The 23,011-nt window shown below is 34.0% G+C and overlaps 2 protein-coding genes across 2 annotated transcripts; one reads left to right on the top strand and one right to left on the bottom strand.

Moving 5' to 3' along the window:
* Positions 1 to 6,200: 6,200 nt before the first annotated feature.
* LOC113765873 (putative disease resistance protein At1g58400) lies at positions 6,201 to 8,467 on the top strand. Its single transcript, XM_027310118.1, has 3 exons — positions 6,201 to 6,465; positions 6,923 to 7,589; positions 7,678 to 8,467. The coding sequence occupies exons 1-3, from the start codon at positions 6,201 to 6,203 to the stop codon at positions 8,465 to 8,467; spliced, it is 1,722 nt and encodes a 573-aa protein (XP_027165919.1).
* Positions 8,468 to 10,287: 1,820 nt separating this feature from the next.
* On the bottom strand, positions 10,288 to 11,433 carry LOC113765872 (transcription factor MYB48). The gene is made up of 3 exons (XM_027310117.1): positions 11,277 to 11,433; positions 10,894 to 11,023; positions 10,288 to 10,795 (listed from the first exon to the last, which is right to left on the bottom strand). The coding sequence occupies exons 1-3, from the start codon at positions 11,431 to 11,433 to the stop codon at positions 10,288 to 10,290; spliced, it is 795 nt and encodes a 264-aa protein (XP_027165918.1).
* Between the last annotated feature and the right edge of the window lie 11,578 nt (positions 11,434 to 23,011).

The raw sequence follows: 23,011 nt of genomic DNA, 5'->3' as shown, positions 1-23,011 counted from the left end.
TATACTGCAATAATGTGATGAAAAATGACAATTCAAACAGGCTATAACATTTTCAATCACTTTTTTATGTACAGTTAGTGTATAATCTTTTTTTTGCATTAATAGATTTAGATCATATCACGTAACTTAAATTCAGATTTAAAGTTCAAATTATACATAGTGAGCATATATTCAAAACTGATTGTGTCAAAAATCACTATATTATCAGTGTATAAAAACTTAATCTAATATTTTGACTTACGAAGTTAATGAAGTTGTGTTATGAGTTACGTGAACAAACTAGAGGTCAATTTGGACAGATGAGAGAGCATCACCTAAAATTATATTGGCAAGTTCAAGGACCAAATTGGAGCCTATAGAAGATGAGAAACAAAATAGAACCTTTGCCAGAAGTTCGGGGATGCTACTAGTAATTTATCCAAAAATGGCCATCCGCTCTCATCCTTTACGCTTCCAAACAAAATAAATTCATAAGTAATGAAAAAGCCTGTTTGTCGAAATCGACTAATTTATGTTCCCAATCCTAAGATAATTTGGTAAAGCTAAAAGGGTTTTAGAATAAAAGGTCACTTGGTGGGTAGGGTGGGGAGATCAACTGATTGAACTCAACCGAAGCATGAGCATCCTGTCGGCTTCTATATTAGTCAAAGACGTCGTTAATTTACTGCACGAGAAAGGAGAAAAATACACGAGGAAAGCAGCAAGCGATGAAATAAACGGGCTTGTTTCAGAACTATCTTTGCACCAGAAATTAGTGGAAGAAATTGACAAGGAACAACGAATTCATGATTGGTTGACAGAAGTAGAGAAAACCTGTTATGATGTGGAAGATATAGTGGTTGAAAACCAAAGCAAGAATGCTGACTTTCTTTCTCTCGGAACCATCAAAAGGTGGTTTTTCTCTGACGTAGATGATGATTTTCCGTGGCAAATTTCCCTGCTCAGAAAAAGGGTCAGACACCTGCTGGGAGTCAGGGAGCTTTTGTCACAGGGCCAGCAAAACAACAGGTCTCTCCTGCCTTCTGGTTTACGCCAGAAGAAGGATTCTGTTGCTGTTGGATTAGTCAATGAGTTGGACTTCCTTTTGAATCAGATTCTTGAATCGAAATCGGATTCTTTTTCCCCCCAACGTAATTTCCGTGGTGGGCATTGGCGGCTTGGGAAAGACAACTCTTGTGAGAAGATTATATAACCATGGGTCATTGCGTCGCCATTTTGAAGCTTTTGCCTTGGTTTCATTGGGCACTTTGGCGCAGTGCGACTTTGACCAATTGTGGGGAGCTTTAGGTTCCATTCTTAAGCAACTTGTACCGGCCGCCAACGAGATGTTGAGAAACTGTTGTATTATGGGCATCACCATTAAGTCTTGGTGAGTTGTTGAACTTGCAAACACTTGATCTGCGGATAGTAATAGATCGGATGGTTACCATACCAAACATAATCTGGAAGTTAAAAAGGTTGCGGCATCTTTATTTGCCTTCAAAATTTAATGCTCGAGAGGATGATAAGTTGCGTTTGGATAGTTTGGTGAACATGGAGACGCTTGAAAACTTTGATACCAGTGCATGCAGCACAACCAATCTTCTCTTATTGGCGAGTCTTCGGAACCTAACAACATCTGTTAAAGGGAATGCTAAGTCCCTACAGAGCATCATCAAACGCATAAATATGAACCAAAATTGCTTATGCCAAACCTCTATTCGTGTAAGATGTTTCGATGCATTTACTATAGAAGAAAGGGATTTGTCAATGAGCCAGCTACTTGATTGTCCCTTCCTTCATACTTTGCAAATCAAGGGATGCAGATACGAATAACTTCATCCATAATTCCTATTGCACAAAACATTGAAAAACTTAAACAGCATTTATCAAAATTTATTACTTATATATATACAACATATTAGGCAGACTTATGAACATTAAAAATGAAAGACATACAACAAACTCTTTTCAGAATTGTGCTAAAATTTTGACCAAAACTAGTTGAAAAACTCCAACACCCATGATGCCATGACTATAATGCATCTTCCTATAAGCAATAATGCTCCACAGATATTCATAAAAGCATTGCCAAAGATTTAGGATAAGCCAAAGAAAAAAATAGCAAAGAGCTAACGATAACTTCAAGAGTTTGTGGTGGTGGAGGACTGCATCGTTGTTTCAAGAAAGGTGATAATATAATTACCATTTCCATTGCTACTTAATAGGGGTCAAATAGCTGACACAAATAAAAGTGTTTTTGTTTTTTACCTCCAAAGTTTAAAAAGAAAAGCTGATCTACTGTTTGACCAATTGTTGTTTCTTTCATATTTACTATTTAGTTCTATTTTTTTATTTTTTAAAAATTGAACTTCCTTTTGATTTTCTGGTGCGGGTTTTGTGTCAGTCCTTTTTTTTGCCTTCTATGTTTTATGTCACATGCTTGATGGAACAAACATAAGTTGAAATCTTTGTAATATGCCTTAGAATGGAAATTTGGTATCTGCTGGAATAGTTAGTGTATAATACTTCCTCAGTCCCATTAAAAGTATCATTTTTTTATTTTAGAATGTTCCAAAATATTTGTTTGTCTTGTTGGAAAAGGTAAAACACATTTTTGTATCTTTTTCCAATATAATTCTTCTTTCTAATCATATATATGTTACATTCAAATTTAAATTTTGAATTTATGGAGGTAAAACATAATATTAACTAAAAGTCACGATATTGTTAACTTCTTGCACTAAAACAAGTTTTCAATTTCCATTTCTAAATTTTGGAACCGTGGTTTCTCTAATCCCTATGCAAGCTCGATTATATAACTACTCATGATTTATATATTTTATGAAGAAAAACATCATTATTGTTTAATATCTAACAAATCTAAAAATTTCGATGTTTTAGTCTCTAGAAGTAAAAACAATCCAGTTTAGACTATGACGTAATTATTGAGCATAGATAATCTAAGAAGATGGGCTAAAAACTTGATCACACTTGCTGATCAAATTGAAGAAATAATCCATTTTAGTTTGTTCCAAAATTTTAGACTTGATGTAGTTCCACTATCCATTTATTCTTGCAATTACAATCCATACATATCATATAAACGGAAAGACTTAGGCGGTATGTGGTAAGAGGGTTTCGGAACGGAGAATTATAATGAGTCTCATAATTGTTGTTTGGATTACTACTATTGGAATTGAAATTTTGGAATCATATCTAAAAATTTGGAGTTCCCCAATTCCTTAGTAACCTAGAGGGTTTTGGATAAAACCCAAGTCAGATTTCCGTTTAGAAATGGGGCCCATCCCTCCACCCATTAAAAAAAATTAATATATAATTATATACATATATACATAATTATATATAATATATTTTAATTATAATATTTTATTATAATATAAGTATAACTATATAATATATTTATTATTATTATAATATATTACTAATAATAAATGTATTTATATTTATATTTATTATATACACATATATATTATATATTATAAATATTTAACTAAATATAATTATATTTATATAATATATATTATAAATTTATTCATATTATATAATAATATATTTATATTATTTGTAATTATATTTATAAACGTATATTATATATGCATATAATTATAATATATGTGTATATAATAATAATATATTATTTAATTATATTTAATTATATTTTTATAAATATGATAATATATAATAATTATTATATCTAATATATAATATATTAGTATAATTAATATTTATATATTTATATTTATATTTATATTATAATATTTGTGTAATTATAATTAATTGTATATAATATTTAATCTAATTAGTTACAAACTTATAATAATGATATTATTAGTTATATGTATTATATAACGTATATTTGTATATGTAATATAATTGATATTATCAATTATACTAATAATTATACATGTTTACTAAGAGAAATTATTAATTAGTTATACTAAATTTACTTACACATTTATACTAATACATTTAATTAGTGAAAATTTCTTATATCCCATTTTGAATGAGCCAATGAACCAAACATCAACTATAGTAATGATATACATTCCTGGTACTGAACCAAACAGATGTATTGGAATGAGTGACTCCATTCCAAACCCTGGATGAATAATCCTAAATTCGAATCTAATTCCAAAGTATGAACAAAACGCAACCTTATTATGCGATGCTTGCTTGACAACTTTGTGCATCTCAAGTTATCACAAATGGTTATCTTATTATCCAAACATTTCACAATTACAAACCGCTTAACTTCACCGGTTAGCTGAATTTTTTTTTTATATTATCCTAATTTTTTTTATGATATCTAATTTCTTTTTTCTATCCAAAATTTTCTTGCATTTTTCGTCATCAAAATAATTTTTGCAAAACGTATTCTTTATTAGTTGAACAGAGATAGAGTGTTTTTAAAACAATCAATTTTGGAGGCTGCATTGGAGAATCAAACAGTTTCTAATAATGGCATAAATAAATACTTTGTAGTAATGATTAAGATAAGTAGAATTTGACATTAAACTCCATAGAGCACATAACATAACCAAAATCTATAGAGTACCTAGCTCATATTGACATTACTATCATAAAATTCGAATTCGAAACATCAAATAATGGCTTTAATTTATACTAGTCTGAGAAAAAAGTAGACATTCTACACTCAAAATTCTTTTTTTCTAAAGGAGTTAAACATGCATTTGCATATGAGGTTCAATTAGGTTGAGGAGACTCCGAGTCTTGTAATTTCACTTTTGAGCTCGGCTTGATAACCGAATCGAGCTATTTGAATTCAAATCGATTTTGGTCATCGCAGGCAAGCAGAATTGATCCATTTATAGCAATAAGATCATTAAAAAATGATCAATATATTCTGTTTGAGTTTAATGTCTAAAATCACTCATTTTCAAATTAATGGTGGCTTCTGAAATCTTTTCTACACAATAGAGAACATTATTCTTGGCTTAATGGCTTTTTGACTTCTATTTAAATTATAATTATTATGGTGTCAGTTTGGATTATACACCTGTGAGCATATATTCAAAACTGATTGTGTCAAAAATCACTATATTATCAGTGTATAAAAACTTAGTCTAATATTTTGACTTACGAAGTTTATGAAGTTGTGTTATGAGTTACGTGAACGAACTAGAGGTCAATTTGGACAGATGAGAGAGCATCACCTAAAATTACATTGGCAAGTTCATGGACCAAATTGGAGCCTATAGAAGATGAGGAACAAAATAGAACCTTTGCCAAAAGTTCGGGGATGCTATTTACCCAAAAATGATCGTCCGCTCTCATCCTTTACGTTTCCAAACAAAATAAATTCATAAGTAATGAAAAAGCCTGTTTGTCGAAATCGACTAATTTATGTTCCCAATCCTAAGATAATTTGGAAAAGCTAAAAGGGTCTTAGAATAAAAGGTCACTTGGTGGCTAGGGTGGGGAGATCAACTGATTGAACTCAACTGAAGGATGAGCATCCTGTCGGCCTCTGTATTAGTCAAAGACGTCGTTAATTTACTGCACGAGAAAGGAGAAAAATACTCGGGGAAAGTAGCAAGCGATGAAATAAACGGGCTTGTTTTAGAACTATCTTTGCTCCAGAAATTAGTGGAAGAAATTGACAAAAAACAACGAATTCATGATTGGTTGACAGAAGTAGAGAAAACCTGTTATGATGTGGAAGATATAGTGGTTGAAAACCAAAGCAAGAATGCTGACTTTCTTTCTCTCGGAACCATCAAAAGGTGGTTTTTCTCTGACGTAAATGATGATTTTCCGGGGCAAATTTCCCTGCTCGGAAAAAGGATCAGACACCTACTGGGAGTCGGGGAGCTTTTGTCACAGGGCCAGCAAAACAACAGGCCTCCCCTGCCTTCTGGTTTACGCCAGAAGAAGGATTCTGTTGCTGTTGGATTAGTCAATGAGTTGGACTCCTTTTGAATCGGATTCTTGAATCGAAATCGGATTCTTTTTCCCCCAACGTAATTTCCATGGTGGGCATTGGCGGCTTGGGAAAGACAACCCTTGTGAGAAGATTATATAACCATGGGTCATTGCGTCGCCATTTTGAAGCTTTTGCCTGAGTTTCATTGGGCACTTCGGCACAGCGCGACTTTAACCAATTGTGGGGAGTTTTAGGTTCCATTCTTAAGCAACTTGTACCGGCCGCCAACAAGATGTTGAGAAACTGTTCTATTATGGGCATCGCCATCAACATTCGCAGCCTACTGGCTTCTGCAAAATGCTTGGTGGTTATTGATGATTTGTGGTCACTGGATTACCTAGACTGGCTAAGCAGTTTTTTAGGAATTAGGAAAACAGCTAGTAAATTGGTAGCCACCACTCGGTTTCAAGAATTAGCAACATCCAATCCATCGATTGTACTTTTCAAGTTGAGGCACCTGACTGAAGAGGAAAGTTTGGAGCTCCTTGTTCACAGAGTATGCGTGAATATCCCTGAAGGTCAGTCAATTGTGTCCGTTATCATTATTTTTCGTAAATTCTTGCCATCATTTTTATGTTACGAAGACGTGCAATCAATTTTTTAGATGCTATGAAGTTTAAATTTTTGACATTATTTATCTGGATGTGTTTGCATTTTGATGTGCAACAAAAATGCGCTATCATACTTTTAGTTGTGAAAAAGATTCAAGTCTTTAATAACACAGTCCGGATTTTTCATTTGATGCTTTCCCAAATTCAGTTAAGATTTTGTTGCTATATTTTTATGGTTGTGGATTTTGTGGTCGTTTCTCAATGCATATTGTTTTGTTTCTTCTGAATTTTTATTAGTTATTCTCATATTCTTTCTTGTATTTCCTTTCATGGTGTTATTAATTTGCAGCAATAGCTAAATTTTTCGTTGTCTGATTTGGAGGATTATGTCTGTTTGAATTGACTTCTCCCCCTTTGCTAACAGATCTGCAGTTGCACGGGACGCTAGAATTTATTGTGAAAAGATGCAAAGGCATACCGTTGGCCATTAATGTGCTTGGAAGCTTGTTGGCAACAAAGCAGACATCAGGTGAGTGGAAGGCAGCTCTTCGTGCTATTGAGTTGTGTAACGTCCATCAAGAAGATACTTTGCAACTGTTAGAACTGGAAATTTTATCTTTATGTTATGATGACATGCCACACCATTTAAAGCTTTGTTTCTTTTATTTGGGCCTCTTCTCTGAGCAACCAAACATAGAGGTGGAAACACCATACCAGCTGTGGATGGCTGAAGGCTTTGTACAACCGGACAATGAAGAATCTGCAATAACAATGATGGATGCAGCGGAGCAGTATCTGGATGAATTAGCAACCAGAGGTTTTGTTGAGGTTAATGAAGCTGAGGTTCCGAACATCAGACGGTTCAAATCTTGTCGTCTGCATAGCATGATGTTAGACTTGTGTCTTCACAAGGCCAAACAAGAAATATTTTCTGAGGTCATAAGATCATGTCAGAGAAACGAAATCAACAAGTCTCCCACTCCATTCGGCAACATACGTAGACTTTCCATGAACGTTGGTGGGGGTTATCAGAGTGAAGATGTAATGGCCGTCTTGCTGAAAAATGCTGACATGCATCTTGGTTATCTTAGGTCTCTTCTTCTCTTAAAATTACTCCGACGTTTGGAGTTTGTAGAATTTTCGGAGTCAATAAACTTGAAGTTGTTCCTCTTTGCTTAGAGTCTTAAGATTTGATGGTTTTGAACTACGAGAGAGCAAATTTGTTGGAGAAGTTGGGAAATTGACATCTCTGCGATACCTAAACTTCAGAGACTATCGCCTAAACAACCTGCCATTAAGTCTTGGTGAGTTGTTGAACTTGCAAACACTTGATTTGCGGGTAGTAATAGATCGGATGGTTACCATACCAAACATCATCTGGAAGTTAAAAAGGTTGCGGCATCTTTATTTGCCTTCAAAATTTAATGCTCGAGAGGATGATAAGTTGCGTTTGGATAGTTTGGTGAACTTGGAGACGCTTGAAAACTTTGATAGCAATGCATGCAGTACAACCGATCTTCTCTTCTTGACGAGTCTTCGGAACCTAACAGCATCTGTTAAAGGGAATGCTAAGTCCCTGCAGGGCATCATCAAACGCATAAATATGAACCAGAATTGCTTATGCCAAACCTCTATTCGTGTAAGATGTTTCGACGCATTTACTGCAGAAGAGAGGAATTTGTCAATGAGCCAACTACTTGAGTGTCCCTCCCTTCATACGTTGCAGATCAAGGGATACATGAGCATACTACCACATATAATCCGTTACAGTCTCACTCGCATAGTTCTAAGCCGCTCTGCACTTGTCAATGATCCTATGGCAACTCTGGGGAGGTTTCCAAATTTATGGGACCATGTTCTGGAAAACGGAGCTTTTCTGGGGAAAACGGAGCTTTTTTGCATCAGGGGCATTTGGTCAACTCAAACATCTTACACTCTCAAGTTTGTCAAAGTTGGAGTTCTTGATTGAAGAAGAAGGATCAATGCCCAATCTTTGTACCTTGTAGGTCGAAGGATGTAACAACCTTAAAGAGCTTCCAATCAGACTTCAGGAATTGCATGGTAAGAATTCTTTGCAACCATCAATGTTGAAACTTCATCCTCGTGAGGGCGCGCCAACTTTGTATTGGAGTACGTGACACCGGATTGATATTGCATACTCAGGTCCTCCTGCTATACTCCTGAAGCTACACAAGGTAGCTTGTTGCCTACAGTCAAACAATGTTATACAGATAGTACGATGGATCTTCTGTCCTACTTTCTATGCCAGTTTCTGTCCTAATTTTTATTATATTACTATTTCTCGTTCATGAACATCATATTTTAGTTCTTTTTTGTTTCCTTAAGATTCAATAACTAATAATTGAATAATACACAAAATTTAACAAACTCAAAAAATCAAAATGCATAAAAATATTTTTTTATGAATTTCTGTCGTATTTTTTAATTTTCTATTATATGTTACTTCTTTGAGATTGTTGTACTTATTTTTTACTCAATTAATAGTTATTGAATTTTACAAAAATTAAAAAGAACTAAAATATGATGTTTATGAAGGAGAAACAGCAATATAATAAAAAGTGGAACAGAAAGTGGTACAGGAAATAAGACACAAGCTCTGTTGCGAACAGATAATTAGCTAAAGTACATGCTCTTCCTCCTTTTCTACCAGATTCGAAAGTCTAGTTAATTTGTAAATGTTCGTACTTCCCTGCCTTTGGTTGTAGAAAAGCAATTGCTACAGTCTGGAGTACAAGCCAAGCCTAATTAAGTCCATTAATTTGTTGGAGTAACGAATATCCTTTTGCTTTGAATTGAAATATTAGTTGGGAGATAACTGCTCCAGTATTTGCACCAGAGTGGACGTCATGACTAATTTAAAAGGACGAGACTTCCAGATGTTTACCTTATTCAGCCTTGGACTTGAAGAAAAATAGAACCAAGAAAGTTGGATTGGTGTTTTGTTGCTTGCCAAGGCACTTATGAGAAGTTTGTTGACCTGCTGTTATAAGGATTATAGGTTGTGTAAAAATTTCCTAAAAAAGAATGTAGCCTGTGCAAAATCAAGATTTTTTTTTTTCATGAAGAGAACAAGTAACAGGAAGGAAATTTGTGTTCTATCTTTTCGTGTACAACCAAATTTGTGGATCCATATTTTTGTAACATCATTGCCATGCGACGTGGATCAATCCTCATATCTTATGCCCATTTTTGAGTGCCCAGTACTGTGTATTCTGAAGTCATGGTAGCATCATCTCATCATTTTTTGACAGAATTACCACTGATGTATTAGTTTTCAAAGTTGCGACTGCTTTGGAATACAAAATAATTCGGTGGTTCAAATTATATTGATTTGAATAATTTAGTGGCTGCTTCGAATTTTTTTTTTTTTTTGCCAATTTTTAAAGAAATAAGAGTTAAATGAAGCAATTGTACTTCAATTGCATACATAGGTTGCAGTCTTAGCTTTGGCTCTTAGACAATCACTTAATTGAAACTTATGCAAAATTTCTTCAATAGCGAGACTAATTTTACACTCATGACTCATGAGATACAGCTGATTGAGCAGCTCGAAGTTCCAGCTCGTGGACATATCACCAAATGCCATACTAGACTGCATCAATGAAAACGTAAAAGTTTCCATAAAACCAAGAAACTCTTATGATCTCCTTACCTGAGAACCTTCTTTGGTTCACAATGACAAACTAGGAACAAAGCACTGGGAAATACAAGGCAGGAAAATTTTAAGGCTGGGAAATACAAGGCAGGGAAATTTTAAGGCTGAGTGTATCAGTAATAAGGGGTGGCTGCAGATGTACGCAGGGTAGCTCTGTTTGCCGAATTCGAGTAATATATGTTGCCACTGAATTCATCCATGTTCCATAAACCATCCCAGTTAATGTCCTGATCATGATTTGTTGCTTCTGGCAGAGCTGCGGAATTGTTGAACACTGAGTAGAGGAAGACTTGATGATGATCATCAATTGTATTGGGAAAGATAGTAGTCGCTGCTGCTGATGCATCTTGTTTCATCTGAGGCAGAGTTGGCACTCTGTTCTCATTTTCATCCAGTAACGACATAAGCCTCCTCATGTCAAATACTTGAGTTTGTTGTTGCTGCTGCTGTTGCTGCTGCAGCAGCTGTTGTTGCTGAAATTGTTGCCTTCTCAGAAGGCGTGCTTTTGATTTTTCTGAGTTATCAGACGAGACTTTTGCCTTTTTCTTGAAATGAGTCCTCCAGTAGTTCTTGATTTCATTGTCTGTTCTTCCTGGCAGGCTTCTAGCAATTGTCGACCACCTATATTTGTCAAGGATAGCCCACAAAATCAGCTGCTTATCCTAGACAATCTTCTTATGAAATTTCATTTCAAAAGCTTGTTATATCCAAATCCTCACCTGTTTCCCCACCTAGCATGGAGCTCTAGAATTACTTTTTCTTCATGAGGGGTTATTTGGCCCCTCTTGAGATCTGGCCTCAAGTAATTCACCCACCTCAATCTACAGCTTTTCCCATTTCTTTTCAATCCTGAACAGAACACCAAAATCAACCATCATCTGGTCATAAGCAGTGCTCTTTCTAATCGCAACACTCCCATGTATATGCATGCAAAATAACATGCCAAGAATGAAGAATTCTAGCTTTACCCAAGTGGGATTTGACATGCATTAAAAATGCCAAAAAGACAGCAGGTTACAAGATTCTAGTTGGTGAAAAGTCGGTGAAGTACACAATACTAATAGAATTAGTAAGCAGGCAAGTTGCTTAGTATATTAGTTACCTGCAAGTCTAGCGACAGAGTTCCATCTGCCTTCACCATGCAACTTGACATATTCAATGAGTAATCTGTCTTCTTCAGCAGTCCAAGGACCCTTTCTCCACCCTTCCTCCATCACACCCCAAACCAATTGTTCTGCTGCCATCACTTCCCAAGACATGAAAAGCAAAAGCTAAAAAGGCTCTTGTTTAGTAGCTGTATTAGGTGTTCAGTTTGTCCTCAAAATTCTGCGACACAATGTGCTAGTGTTCGTTACATATATATATATATATATATATATATCTGCACTTTGAACTATGATTCATCCCATCAGTCAGTCATCATGTCCTTTTCAAATCATCACTACTATCCTTCCGTCCTCGAGTGAGTAAGCCAAAGATGATCTCTGTCATGCCAATTTTATCCGCTAAAGTTACCAAACTGCCCTCATCCACTCCTGTTTGATGAGCATTATGATGTTTCCAAGTTTAATCTTTAAACATGCTCTGGTAACGTGTCAATAGCACTGTTCCAAAGCCTAGGTCAAGCCAGGTGACCGTAAAGTCTTTATTTTCGCTCTGAAGTCACCCTTATTCCTTATTTTCTTGTGAAAGAAAGAGGGAAAAAAATAAAACGAGTGCCAATAGCACTCTGATTAATATAAATCGTTGATCAAATTTGATTAGGATAATTGGGAATTTGTTTGACAAGGGGTGGTTAAGGGGTCTAAAACTTGCCAATCTATTTGGTGACAAGATTGCATTTCAAGAAAATCAGAGGAGTATATTTGTTGATGTTAAATATTCTTAAAGGATGAACTCAAATTGGCAAAATCAATGGCCACGTGTTGCCTAGGCCTTAAAGATTTTGACACAAGGAAAGCCAGCCACAAAGCATTGTGTTTCTAATCCTAATAAAATTAAAATATACGTGGGTGGATAATTCTTTAAGCTTGAAAGTTACTGGAGTCTCAATGGATGCGAAACAAGTGTGCGATTTGCTTACTTCTTAAGGAGATAGATGCATGAAAATCACCATCATATCTCGATTTTTTTAACTTTGTTGGATGCCATTTTAGGCTTTTAGCACATGAAATAGTCGAGTAACTATTGCCCTAGGACGTCACAAAGGGAACAGGTGGTGCTTGTGTGATGATTTTGGGGGAAGTGCTTTGGTGAGTAATGAAAATTACACACAAAAAATCTCTACAACATTTTTTAAAAAAAAAATAATAAAGAGAAGAGCCTAGACGAACAATGGAGTTTATGAAGTGTGTAAAACTTCCTTTAAAAAAAATAAAGTGAGATAAAAACTAGTTATGATCAATGGCAAGAGGGAATGTCTAAATCAATGACCCTCCCTTTTAAATTCAAATCCCCCTATTTTAGAACCACAATAAGTATAATTCTTAAAGTTTGTGGTGTAAATATTCTAATGCATGAAATTTGTGAATTTAGAAGGGAATGGTTTGGATTAATCCCGTGTGTATAACACCATGAGTTGATAAATTCTCCAATGAAGTTTTTATAAAATCCTATGGGCTTTGTCTAATTCTCAACGCTAATAAAGGCCCTAATTGCAAAATCAAAAGCAGCTGATTATAGCCCCTACAAATCAATTAGAACTGCATTCTGTTTTTTTTTTTTTTTTGGTTTTATAAAATCAATTGGATCTTCACGCTGAACTGCTCATTCATAGGTCAAAAATATCATCATTGGATTCCTAACATATAGTTATAGTTTTTCTAATTACATTTTACACCTTCAAATTTATAGTAATTGACATTTTGCATCTTTAACAATTATATTAGAACTATTAGACGGCGATACAGTAACACTGTCCTTAAAATTGCCACCGGACTAGAACTTTTTAATAACAAAAGTATGTTTAATAAAGCTAACCAAAAAATTATTCAATAAAGTGATCATTTTTTCTTCACTCTACCCTTTTAATTAACTATAATTAAGTACAGAGTGTTTAGCTTTTTATGTTCATTATTCGGCGCAAGATATAATTGAATCCAATTAATGATATTTTTAATAAAGGCATCACAGCAAATCCTCTGCTGTACGGTAAGATCGAAAAGGATGACATGCAAAAACACTACTTTTCAGTAGCAAAGCGCGTTGAAGAATAAGTTAATGGTTTTCACTTCTTGTCTAAAAAGTTGGAAGTTCTATATATTAAAAGCCGAAGGAACTTTACGTTTTGTTAAGCGGTTTTATTCTCAGATCTTTTGCATAATTTATATTTTAATCCACTCTGGCTGTCATTTCTGAGGTGATTTGGATAAGAGCTTGGAGATTGCGGAGAGAGACGGGCTATCTTAAACAACTACGTAGAGCATAATCACTTTTGTTTTTCTTAAGCTTAAGGGAATGTTGGGACATGCCATCATTCTTCTAGAAGCATTTTAGCTTTTCATTTTCCTTGTTCTATGTCACCTTGGTCGTTGGATTTGCAGATCCATTCTTATTATTTATGGTGTAGATTTTAGATTTGCATGACATAAAGTTTTTGATGCTCGTGTGCTTGAACCCCTCCCCCCTACCCCCAAGAAACAAAAAAAGGCATCATGTTCCTATAATCGGATTGCATTCAGTTGGCTCAATTGATTAGGGCAAATCGCTCCCTCAGTAAAGTAAAGCGTATATGTTCAAATTCTATTATTGATACAAGGACTGCATTGGACATTAACTCATATAAGTGACTTGTGACTCCGGCTGCCACTCGAAACTTTCACAATAGTCACTAAACTTTTGCAAAAGTTCAGTTTTGGTGATTGAATTTTTTCAGTGTCAAACTGATCATCTAACTTCGGTGATTGAATTCTTTTGGTCTCAAATTAGTCATCCAACTTTTGTAAGTGCCTTATTCTCTACCCCATTTTGTGAATTTCATCTGTTACAAACGTTAACTTTGGACTTTTTATTATTTTGATTTAATTATATGCAGAGGCACAGTCATTATTGTTTTGCCTCACCAAGTACCAAATTTTTTTGCCCCCTAAAAACGGAGCATATCAATGAGAAATGGATAATTAGATAGATCAATCTGACAAAGATACCCCTGAGGTAGATACTATTTTAGATGTGGGTCATAAATTAATGGAAGTAATTATGGACAAAATTGGACGGAATTCGTAGGATGCAACAGTTACAAATTTGAGATGAAAAACATCCAACAAACTGAATAAGACTTGTTCTAAAAGTTCAAGTTTACCCTCAAGAAAAAAAAGGACCCTCGGTCATAGATAGCCAGAGCGCTTTATGACCAGCACTGAACAAGATATAGATTTGCTATATTATCTTAGTAGTTATTTAATTGCAGCAGGATCTCATCTTTTTTCATGCTTGTCTCCCCTTGATAATGAGTTTCATGTTTGTGTTAAAATAGCCGAACTACTCACCACTTGTTAACCAATATGCACCTTGATTTGGTGCAGCAAACCATATCCAAAACGGCCATAGCCTAAATGGAACCCCCAAGTAAATGGTAAACAGGAGGAGAGGGAAAAATGCATAGAATATTATATTGCCGTCCACCAGCTGCAAGGGGCCGGGAGAGTCTGCTAGAGGTAGGTTTGGCTTTCACTTTTCATGCATTAAAAAAGCATAGGTGAAAAATATTCAACAATTACACGAATGCCAGGATGCTACAAAACATAGGCCGGTGTGGAAATGATAGACATTTTTCTGAGATGTTATCGTGACTAGAAATTGTTGTTTTCTGGGGAAATGCATGGAAAAAATCCCAGATTGCATTAGCATAGTCTTGAAAAACCAGGCAAGAAAAGATATCTAGCTTATTGAATGGATGAAATCACCATATTTCATGACGTAAATCATTCCTTGGATGAAGTTAATTAGTAAGACAAAAACTGCTAAATAGAACAATTTAGATTCAACTGATCCTCAGCCGTATTCTTGATAATCCATGTGCTTCAGGAATTAGATTAGTCTAAGATGTGCAAAAACGGATTGAGAAGGCTACTTGACGCATGAAATACTCTATTGTTTTGCCATAGGTATTGTTGAAATCCCAGAAAAAAGAGGAAAAGAAAAACACAAAATTCGTGGGAAGAACAAGATTGTCTAATAGGTACAGAACATCCCAGAAATACAGTACATCGTGGAAAAGAATTTCCATTGCTGGCACTTGGCTTTCTTGATCATGAAGAGAAAGAGACACCCATATCATAAAACAATGAGAATACTGATTTTTTTTTTTTTTTTTTTGGATTTGAGCTAAATCAATCTTTAGAAGTAGAAAATTATCCTCTGCTCTAGATATATGTACAGCCCATGCTTTTTACCTTTGTACAATGGTATAAAAACTTTTCTAATCGGAATTTTGGAATTTTTGGAGTATGAATCATGAGCACGCAAGAGTAAAAGTGGAGTAAATGGTCACATAAAAACCAAGTACACAAGTATTACTACTATGATCTGATCATATCAAAACCAATTTTTGCATCGTCATTGGATAATCTAATACAAGACACCACAATTGATTGTGTACGTAATCAGAATCCCATCTTAAAGCAACGTGGAGATTAGGTTAACAAAACAATCAAAATCAACCCCATCCTGTCTCCTGGAGTCCTATTACTGCAATAGATAGTTTTTCTTGACCTCACGAGTGGCATTGAATACAAGTATGAAACAATAAATTAGACTTGCAAATTGTGGCTAAGCATGCTGCTGCCAATGGATGACTCTTTTGAAAATTTGTCTCCAAAACACTTTAGCTTTTTAGGTAGGTAAAAAAAAATGGAACCAAACCCTCTATTGGTCTCACGAGTTAATCTTTTCAGTACTTAACAATTAAACCCCAGATGATTTTGGACCGAAATTGTTCCATTGACTGAAACTCCATTTTCTTGAGCTTTTTGGTTGTAACCATCAAGGCAGGTAAAAAGTTAAGCACATAATGATGATGATTAAAAGGTAAAATTAATTAGGTATTTCGATTAATATCTAGGACTAGAACTCACAACATTATGCCCTGGTAACGTGATTAACATTTTGAGTCATCCAATTAAGAACCGAGTCAAAGTAAATTTATTCCTGCTTTGACCTTACCTTCCAATATTTGTGTGTGGAATGGCTACGGAAACACGGCCAACCGTACCTGGTGGAAAGTGGAGAATTATTGATAAAGTGATTTGCTTTACAATTTAAAAAAATAAATTAAACATGCAACACGATTTATCGTCAACAACAGCTTCAAAGGTCAAATGTCAAATGTTTTAGGTCTTCAAAAAGATTTCACTACTACTCTTTTAATGGAGATAAACCACTTGACAGTTGTTTGAGGTTGAAATGATTGTTTGAAAGTTATGATGGAATGTTCTTTGACACAATTTTTTTTTCTTTTTTTGGACAAACAAAGGCCTTCTTCACGGTAACGTTTACTCTTAGTTAAAGGCGTAATAGGAATGACCACAACATATTTGAACTATGTAGTTCAAGTTGTAATTGCTGAAATCAGAGCCCACTGAGTTAACTTACACTCATTGAATTCTTGACACAATTTTAATTTGATGAATGAAGATAGGGTTACTTGTAGGCACAAAAAACACGCAGTACAAGACATTTGACATATAAAATTATGTGAGGGAAGAAGAGTTTTATAAATTACATATCTTATAGTGAGATTGACATAAACTCTAAGCAGAATTACCTTTACAACTATTACGACTCTCTCTAATTTTTTTCTCTCACTCTTTTCAATTGAAAGCAGTATTTAAACAGCCTATATATTGTCAACATGACTTGGTAATCAAGAAATTACTAAGACAAAAAGCTGCCAAATAATTACTCTATACCTTAAACGAGTCAACTGCTAAAATTTGACTAGACTATAGAAATAGGAAATAATACCTATTAGAAAATTTAGGTTAATTATGCCAACATTACTTGTGAGCCAGAAAACAATATCACAAACCAAAAATTATTTTTAAAAAACAATATAGATAAAAATAGTTTGGATCCTTCAGTTTTTTAAAAACTAGTTTTTCAAATACTATAAAAAATTTTAAAAAGTGCTCTAAAAGATACTCTAAAAAATAGTCTAAATTTTTTTAATATTCAAAAAATATCCCAAAATATATTTTAAAAAATCTACTACTCTTAAATATTCCTAAATATTTTCTAAAAATATCCAAAAATATACTCTAAAAACTTTGCTACAGTAAAATTTTTCAAAAACACCCCCATAATTCTGCTCTTAAACTCTCTTTTATTCCCTTCTCCTTATAAGATCCAGAATCTCTCTTAAAATATACATATATACATATACATATATATATAGACACACACACTACATTTACATGCTCTTCTTTCCAAACGAAAAAAATATATACGGCCTAAAGGTGTTCTGTAAAGAACAATAACAAAAAGTTCGTGCACTAAAATAAATCTATGAGAAGAAAATCAAGAGCACAATCTTATAAGTGAAGAACCTCCTCGTACTCCTGTCTTAATCCGATTAAAGTCGAAGATTAGAAGATGTGATCCTCTATGGCATGCACTTTAATGATGTTATTGTCATGAACTTAGCAGGCCGGTCGGGTTGCCTTGCACTACTAATTAGGTACATGATTATTAATTAATTAATCATTCCTTTCTTTTTTTTCTTATTAATTTGCAGTTCGTGTGAGATTTTAATTGTGTTTAGGATTAAAGCTAAGTGCAGCGATCTTTTACTTTGACCCCTTCTAGCTTCTAGGCCCTCTAGTTTGCTCACCACAAGAGTTGACTAAGTCAACGTGGTCAACTTCCTCAACGTCCTCCCTTCCCCTCTCCATTTTCTCCTTTGGAATGTAGTTTTATAATACAACAAATACATAAATTGTTATCCAAGAATTATTACAGACAAAAAAAGAAAAGAAAATGGTCCCTAGGAAAAATGAAAAAGAAGGTTAGGCTTCATTAGTATTAGAAAAAATTTGTAAGATTAGGCTTCATTAGTATTAGAAAAAGAAGGTTAGGCTTCATTACTATTGCCCTATAAGATTTTGAATCAAGAATAAGTAGTGATAGTGGAGACTAGCTAGAGAGGTCTAAGGATATTTTGAATGGCAAAAACTTGGATACACCTAGTCTACTAAATCTAGTACACTTTTATTGTGCATTTAATACTTGAATTGGTAAAGTGGTGTGATAAATTTTGAGCCACTCAATTTACGGTTATAGTCATAGACCATGTCTACCCAATTCTTTGCCCTCGAGAATATCTTTTATCTTTCAAATTCCTGGTGATTAGAGCAAGGTCATTATGATTTAAACGATAAAAGCAAATCAAATGTATTTTCTGCCTCGAGAGAAAAGCACGTTATTCTTTCTTTAATGTCCAAATTCCTTGGGTAGGCATACATAGCCATCATCAACGCAAATCAGAATCCACCAACAAGTGCTAGTATAATTGTACTTAACACCACAAAGATCAATTACAGTAATTATTCCGATTTGCTATAACCTTTTGCTTTTTCATTACGGCAGCTTGATTTTTGCAAATTTTATAAGCTTAGAATCCATAGGCGGTGGATGCTTATGATTACGAATTTGATTAGAGAATAAAGCAGTTTTGATCTTTAATTAGATGTATTTCAGCCTGTTTTACCTAAAGTTATTAAACGTGAATACTGCTTGAGGTATGGATTCCTTTCGGAACTAATTAACTTCATTAGAAAAGGCTATGGTAATATTTAGCAATGACAATCTGGTGATATTGATCCTTATTTCTCGGTTGTAGCCTACTAATTAATTGCGAAAAAAGAAAATATCAAGATTACAAGTACTGTAACTTTGAGAGTTACGGATGAGCCTATCAACTACAAAAAAAAAGAAAATATATATAACAATTACAAATAGTTTAAATCAATCTCTCGATCTAATTCCAATGTTATTCATAAATTTTAGATATATTCACTCTTGAAAAGTGAATATTCTTGGTACGCAGTAATGTTTTAGTATAATACAGTGAAAACAATAATGAACATTTACTTTTCCGATAAAAGCAGTAGCAAGTAATTAGAGTCGAAGCTCCCAACATTTTCAGTCATGGTTTAGTGATTTGATCTTTTGTAATAAATCAACGAACAAATAAGTACGCATTTTCTTCCTCTGACTTCCAACTCGAGTTCGTCTCCTCTTCTGTTTCGGGTGTGGAGGGCCGGAGGGAAATATAATAACCTATTATAGACACCGCATAACGTCCATACCACGCCCATATGCATGTATAACCTTTCCAACACTTCTTTCAATATTATATATATATATAGACACACACATATTTGGTGTATATATATATAGACACACATATTATATATATATAGAGAGACACACACACATACTGACAAATTTTTTTACATTAACGAGTTTGAATGAATGACAGATACCCATATCAAGTGCCATACAGATACCCACATTAAAAAAATAGTGCGGTAAGAACTAACAAAGACAATAAATAAATAAATAAAGACAATGGTAAACCAAAACTAAAAGCCCCAAAATCCCTTATTTTTCTAGCCCAATTTACATTACAAAACGGTTCTTGGGATAATTCAAGATAACACTCAAAAACAGAGTTTTAAAGAGTGAGACAGAGAAAAGCTTCCCTTTTTTTTGATCAAAAGAGAATTTTCATTACCAAGAGAAAGGTTTCTTATTTTTGTTGTTCAAGTATCTTCCCTTCTCAATTTTAATCACTGCTTCTTCTCTGCAAAATCAATTCATCTGAAATTAAATTCACTCCAGCCAATTCTATTGATCAAGAAAATTACTTGGACGACTATGATAATATTATCATATTGACTTCTGTTTTATCAAAAAAAAAAAAAAAAGGGAAATTACTTGGACGACTATGATAATTATTTGGGACATATCAGTGAAATCCAGACACTATCAAGCATGAGGAGCATAATTTTCCTTTTCCTTCTAAATTAACTCACTCAGCACTCACGTACAAGGTGCGTGCGTTCAACGTGGCCCTTTCTTAATTACTTATCTATTTAGTTTTTCTGGTTGATCAATCGTATTTATTTGGTTTATCATATCAGAATAGCGAATCAGATTTGTTCAAAATTATAATCTTCGGCACCCAATTCTGAGAATCTAAACATTTAATCCAAATTAAACTCGGGAAAGGGAAGTTCTACAATCCCTTTTGAATACTATTTCGATAAGATTAAATTCACCAATACTATGTAGATATAGAATAAGAATTATCAACTTTTGAATGATTTCAAGAGTTCTAAATCATTAGATGATGTGTGAAGACGTAACTGAATTAAGAATGATCTTCTATACTGTTTCCGTATATCAATAATATCTCAGAAGAAAAAAAGAAATAGCCAACAATTCGCAAGACATAAAAGCAAATGAAAATATATTACATATGGAACTAATTGCATGCTAAAACCCTCTCCATGATATTCAAATAGTCAAATTAGCTCCCTTTCCAAGTATCAAGTTCTTCAAGACCCCAACCCATAATCAATGAAGTTTCAGTTCAGTAATGAAATACAACTAAGGTGTTTTTCTTGTTTTTTTTTTTTCCCTTGTTTCATTTTAAACCAAAAACGAATAATCTTTCCTTCTCTGAGAACAAATTAGTTCACATTTCTTTCTTTCCCCTCAAACTTATCTTTCACTAGATTCAAGTAGAAGTTGTGCATAAAGTATATGTATGCATGTGGATCAGTGTGTATTTGTGCGAATCACCTTTCCTGAAATTCAAATGCGTGCAGAATCCGTTTTCCCAATGTGTCAACAGTGGATGGAGAAAGAAAGAAATAATCTATAAATATATTTTTTTCCAAGAAGAAAAAGAGAAATATTTCTTCCAATGAATTATTTCTTGGGCAACTCCATTAGAAGCCTTCCAAGTTCCAACTACTTTGCTAATTGAATTCTTTTGAGGTAGACTTTGCGCGTCACAATCAAAATTAGGGACATCACACCTGTAAATATATCCACCTATTTTGAAGAAAATGTTTAACAACTTATGAGTTGGGAAATTGGCATTGGTACTCAGAGAAATGAAGGCTGAAAAAGGAGAAAAGGCAAAAAGAAACTAACAAAAAGAAGCCAAGGCATGTGAGTGGGAATTTTGTTACCATTCTTTGACAACTTACACTTCCGTGTAAAGTGTATAATAAATCAAAAAAGTCTAAAGGTATTGTGTACAAATGCCTAATAAACCTTCTCCGTATAAATCAAAAATTCTAAAGGTTTGTTAGCTTTTACTTAAACCGAGGGGAATAACACTTGTGTCATCCAAATAACAAATGTACGAGTGATCCAAAAGTTTCTTGCTGTCATAAAGTTGGCTTCCTCTTTAGTTGTTCTGATTTTTTTTTTCGCTAAAGTATATTGTTAAATTGAGATTATGAAACCGGAAATTCAGAGACATATTATCATCATCTTTATTAGCCATTTTTACTCTATAAAGCACAGTAACTTTTTTTTTTTTTTTTGAATTCAAGGAAAACTCCAAGATTTACGAGAAAAACAAGAAAATGAGAGAGTTTAAAAGTCGAATCAGACACCCTACTCTGTATAATTTACTTCATTAGGGAGATTATTCTATATGCATTAGGCACCTCACTCTATAATCAAACATTCTTGTTCTGTTCTTCTCAAGCGACACAATTGATTGGTCTTCTGTGGTGAACCTGTTGCGTGTAGTTTGATCCAGACCCCACCATAAAAACTCATCTTCCTAACTTTAGAACTAAATACAAATGGTAGCAAATGAGGTCCAAGGATTACTCAAAAGGATTAAGTCTGTGAATATATTTGAATGGTAAAATGCCCATATAATTTTTCAGAATTGCGTGCATAATTCGTGTTTTTTTAATGTTTCAAAATACTAAAAAAAAAAAAACATATCAAGCCTAGGAGCATGTTAGCCATTAACTGCTCTCCTTGCAATTTTAATGCCAATTTCTATCATAGTTGGTAAAAGAAAAAGTCTACAATATCAAGCCTAGGAAAAACACTAGAAACAGTCCCAATAACTAGATCCATACATATCTAGCTAATACTGTCTTAGAGTCGTAGACCACAGACCAGCAAAATCTTGGTCAATGACGAATTGCATAGAGAAAATCAGCGAAAAATGAAGAAAATGGAGCTCACATTTGCAGAAAAATGGCCACTAGACATGTTACCAATGGGATTTGCTCTAGGTGCATGTTAGCCATAGTAACTGCCGTCCTGACATATGCTAATTTCCATCATAACTAGGAAAAACGGTAGAAAACAGTCTATTTTGGTTTTTAGTTTACAATATCAAACCTAGGAAAAACACTAGCAACAGTCCCAACTAGATTCATACAAATCCAATACTGTCTCAGAATCCTAGACCAAATTAACCTTTGCTACATGAACAATAAAATCTTGATCGATACATTGCCTAGCTACATACTTATAAAATATATAAATAAATAATAAAATAAATTGCATAGCTGCTTGATTGGAATCTACTAAGCATTTGGAATCAATCCCAACAAACACGCTTGCCCTCGTGCATCAATCGTACAAGTACTTCTAGATCTTCATCCATGCCAGAGCCAATCAACATTCAAAATGTCATATAATTTTTACAGTTACGTGCACAATTCGGGTTCTTACGATTAAAAAAACAAAGAAATAAATAATTCAATCTCCCATGTTAACTATTTGGATAGGGAATCACTCAATTTGTTATTCTGAACTTTTGTCCTTTGCTTCAATTCCATTCATCGAATG

Source organism: Coffea eugenioides, chromosome 3 (assembly GCF_003713205.1).
Source record: "Coffea eugenioides isolate CCC68of chromosome 3, Ceug_1.0, whole genome shotgun sequence".
Taxonomy (NCBI): domain Eukaryota; kingdom Viridiplantae; phylum Streptophyta; class Magnoliopsida; order Gentianales; family Rubiaceae; genus Coffea; species Coffea eugenioides.
Note: the sequence above shows the minus strand (reverse complement) of the source record. Positions and strands in the feature narration are given on the sequence as shown.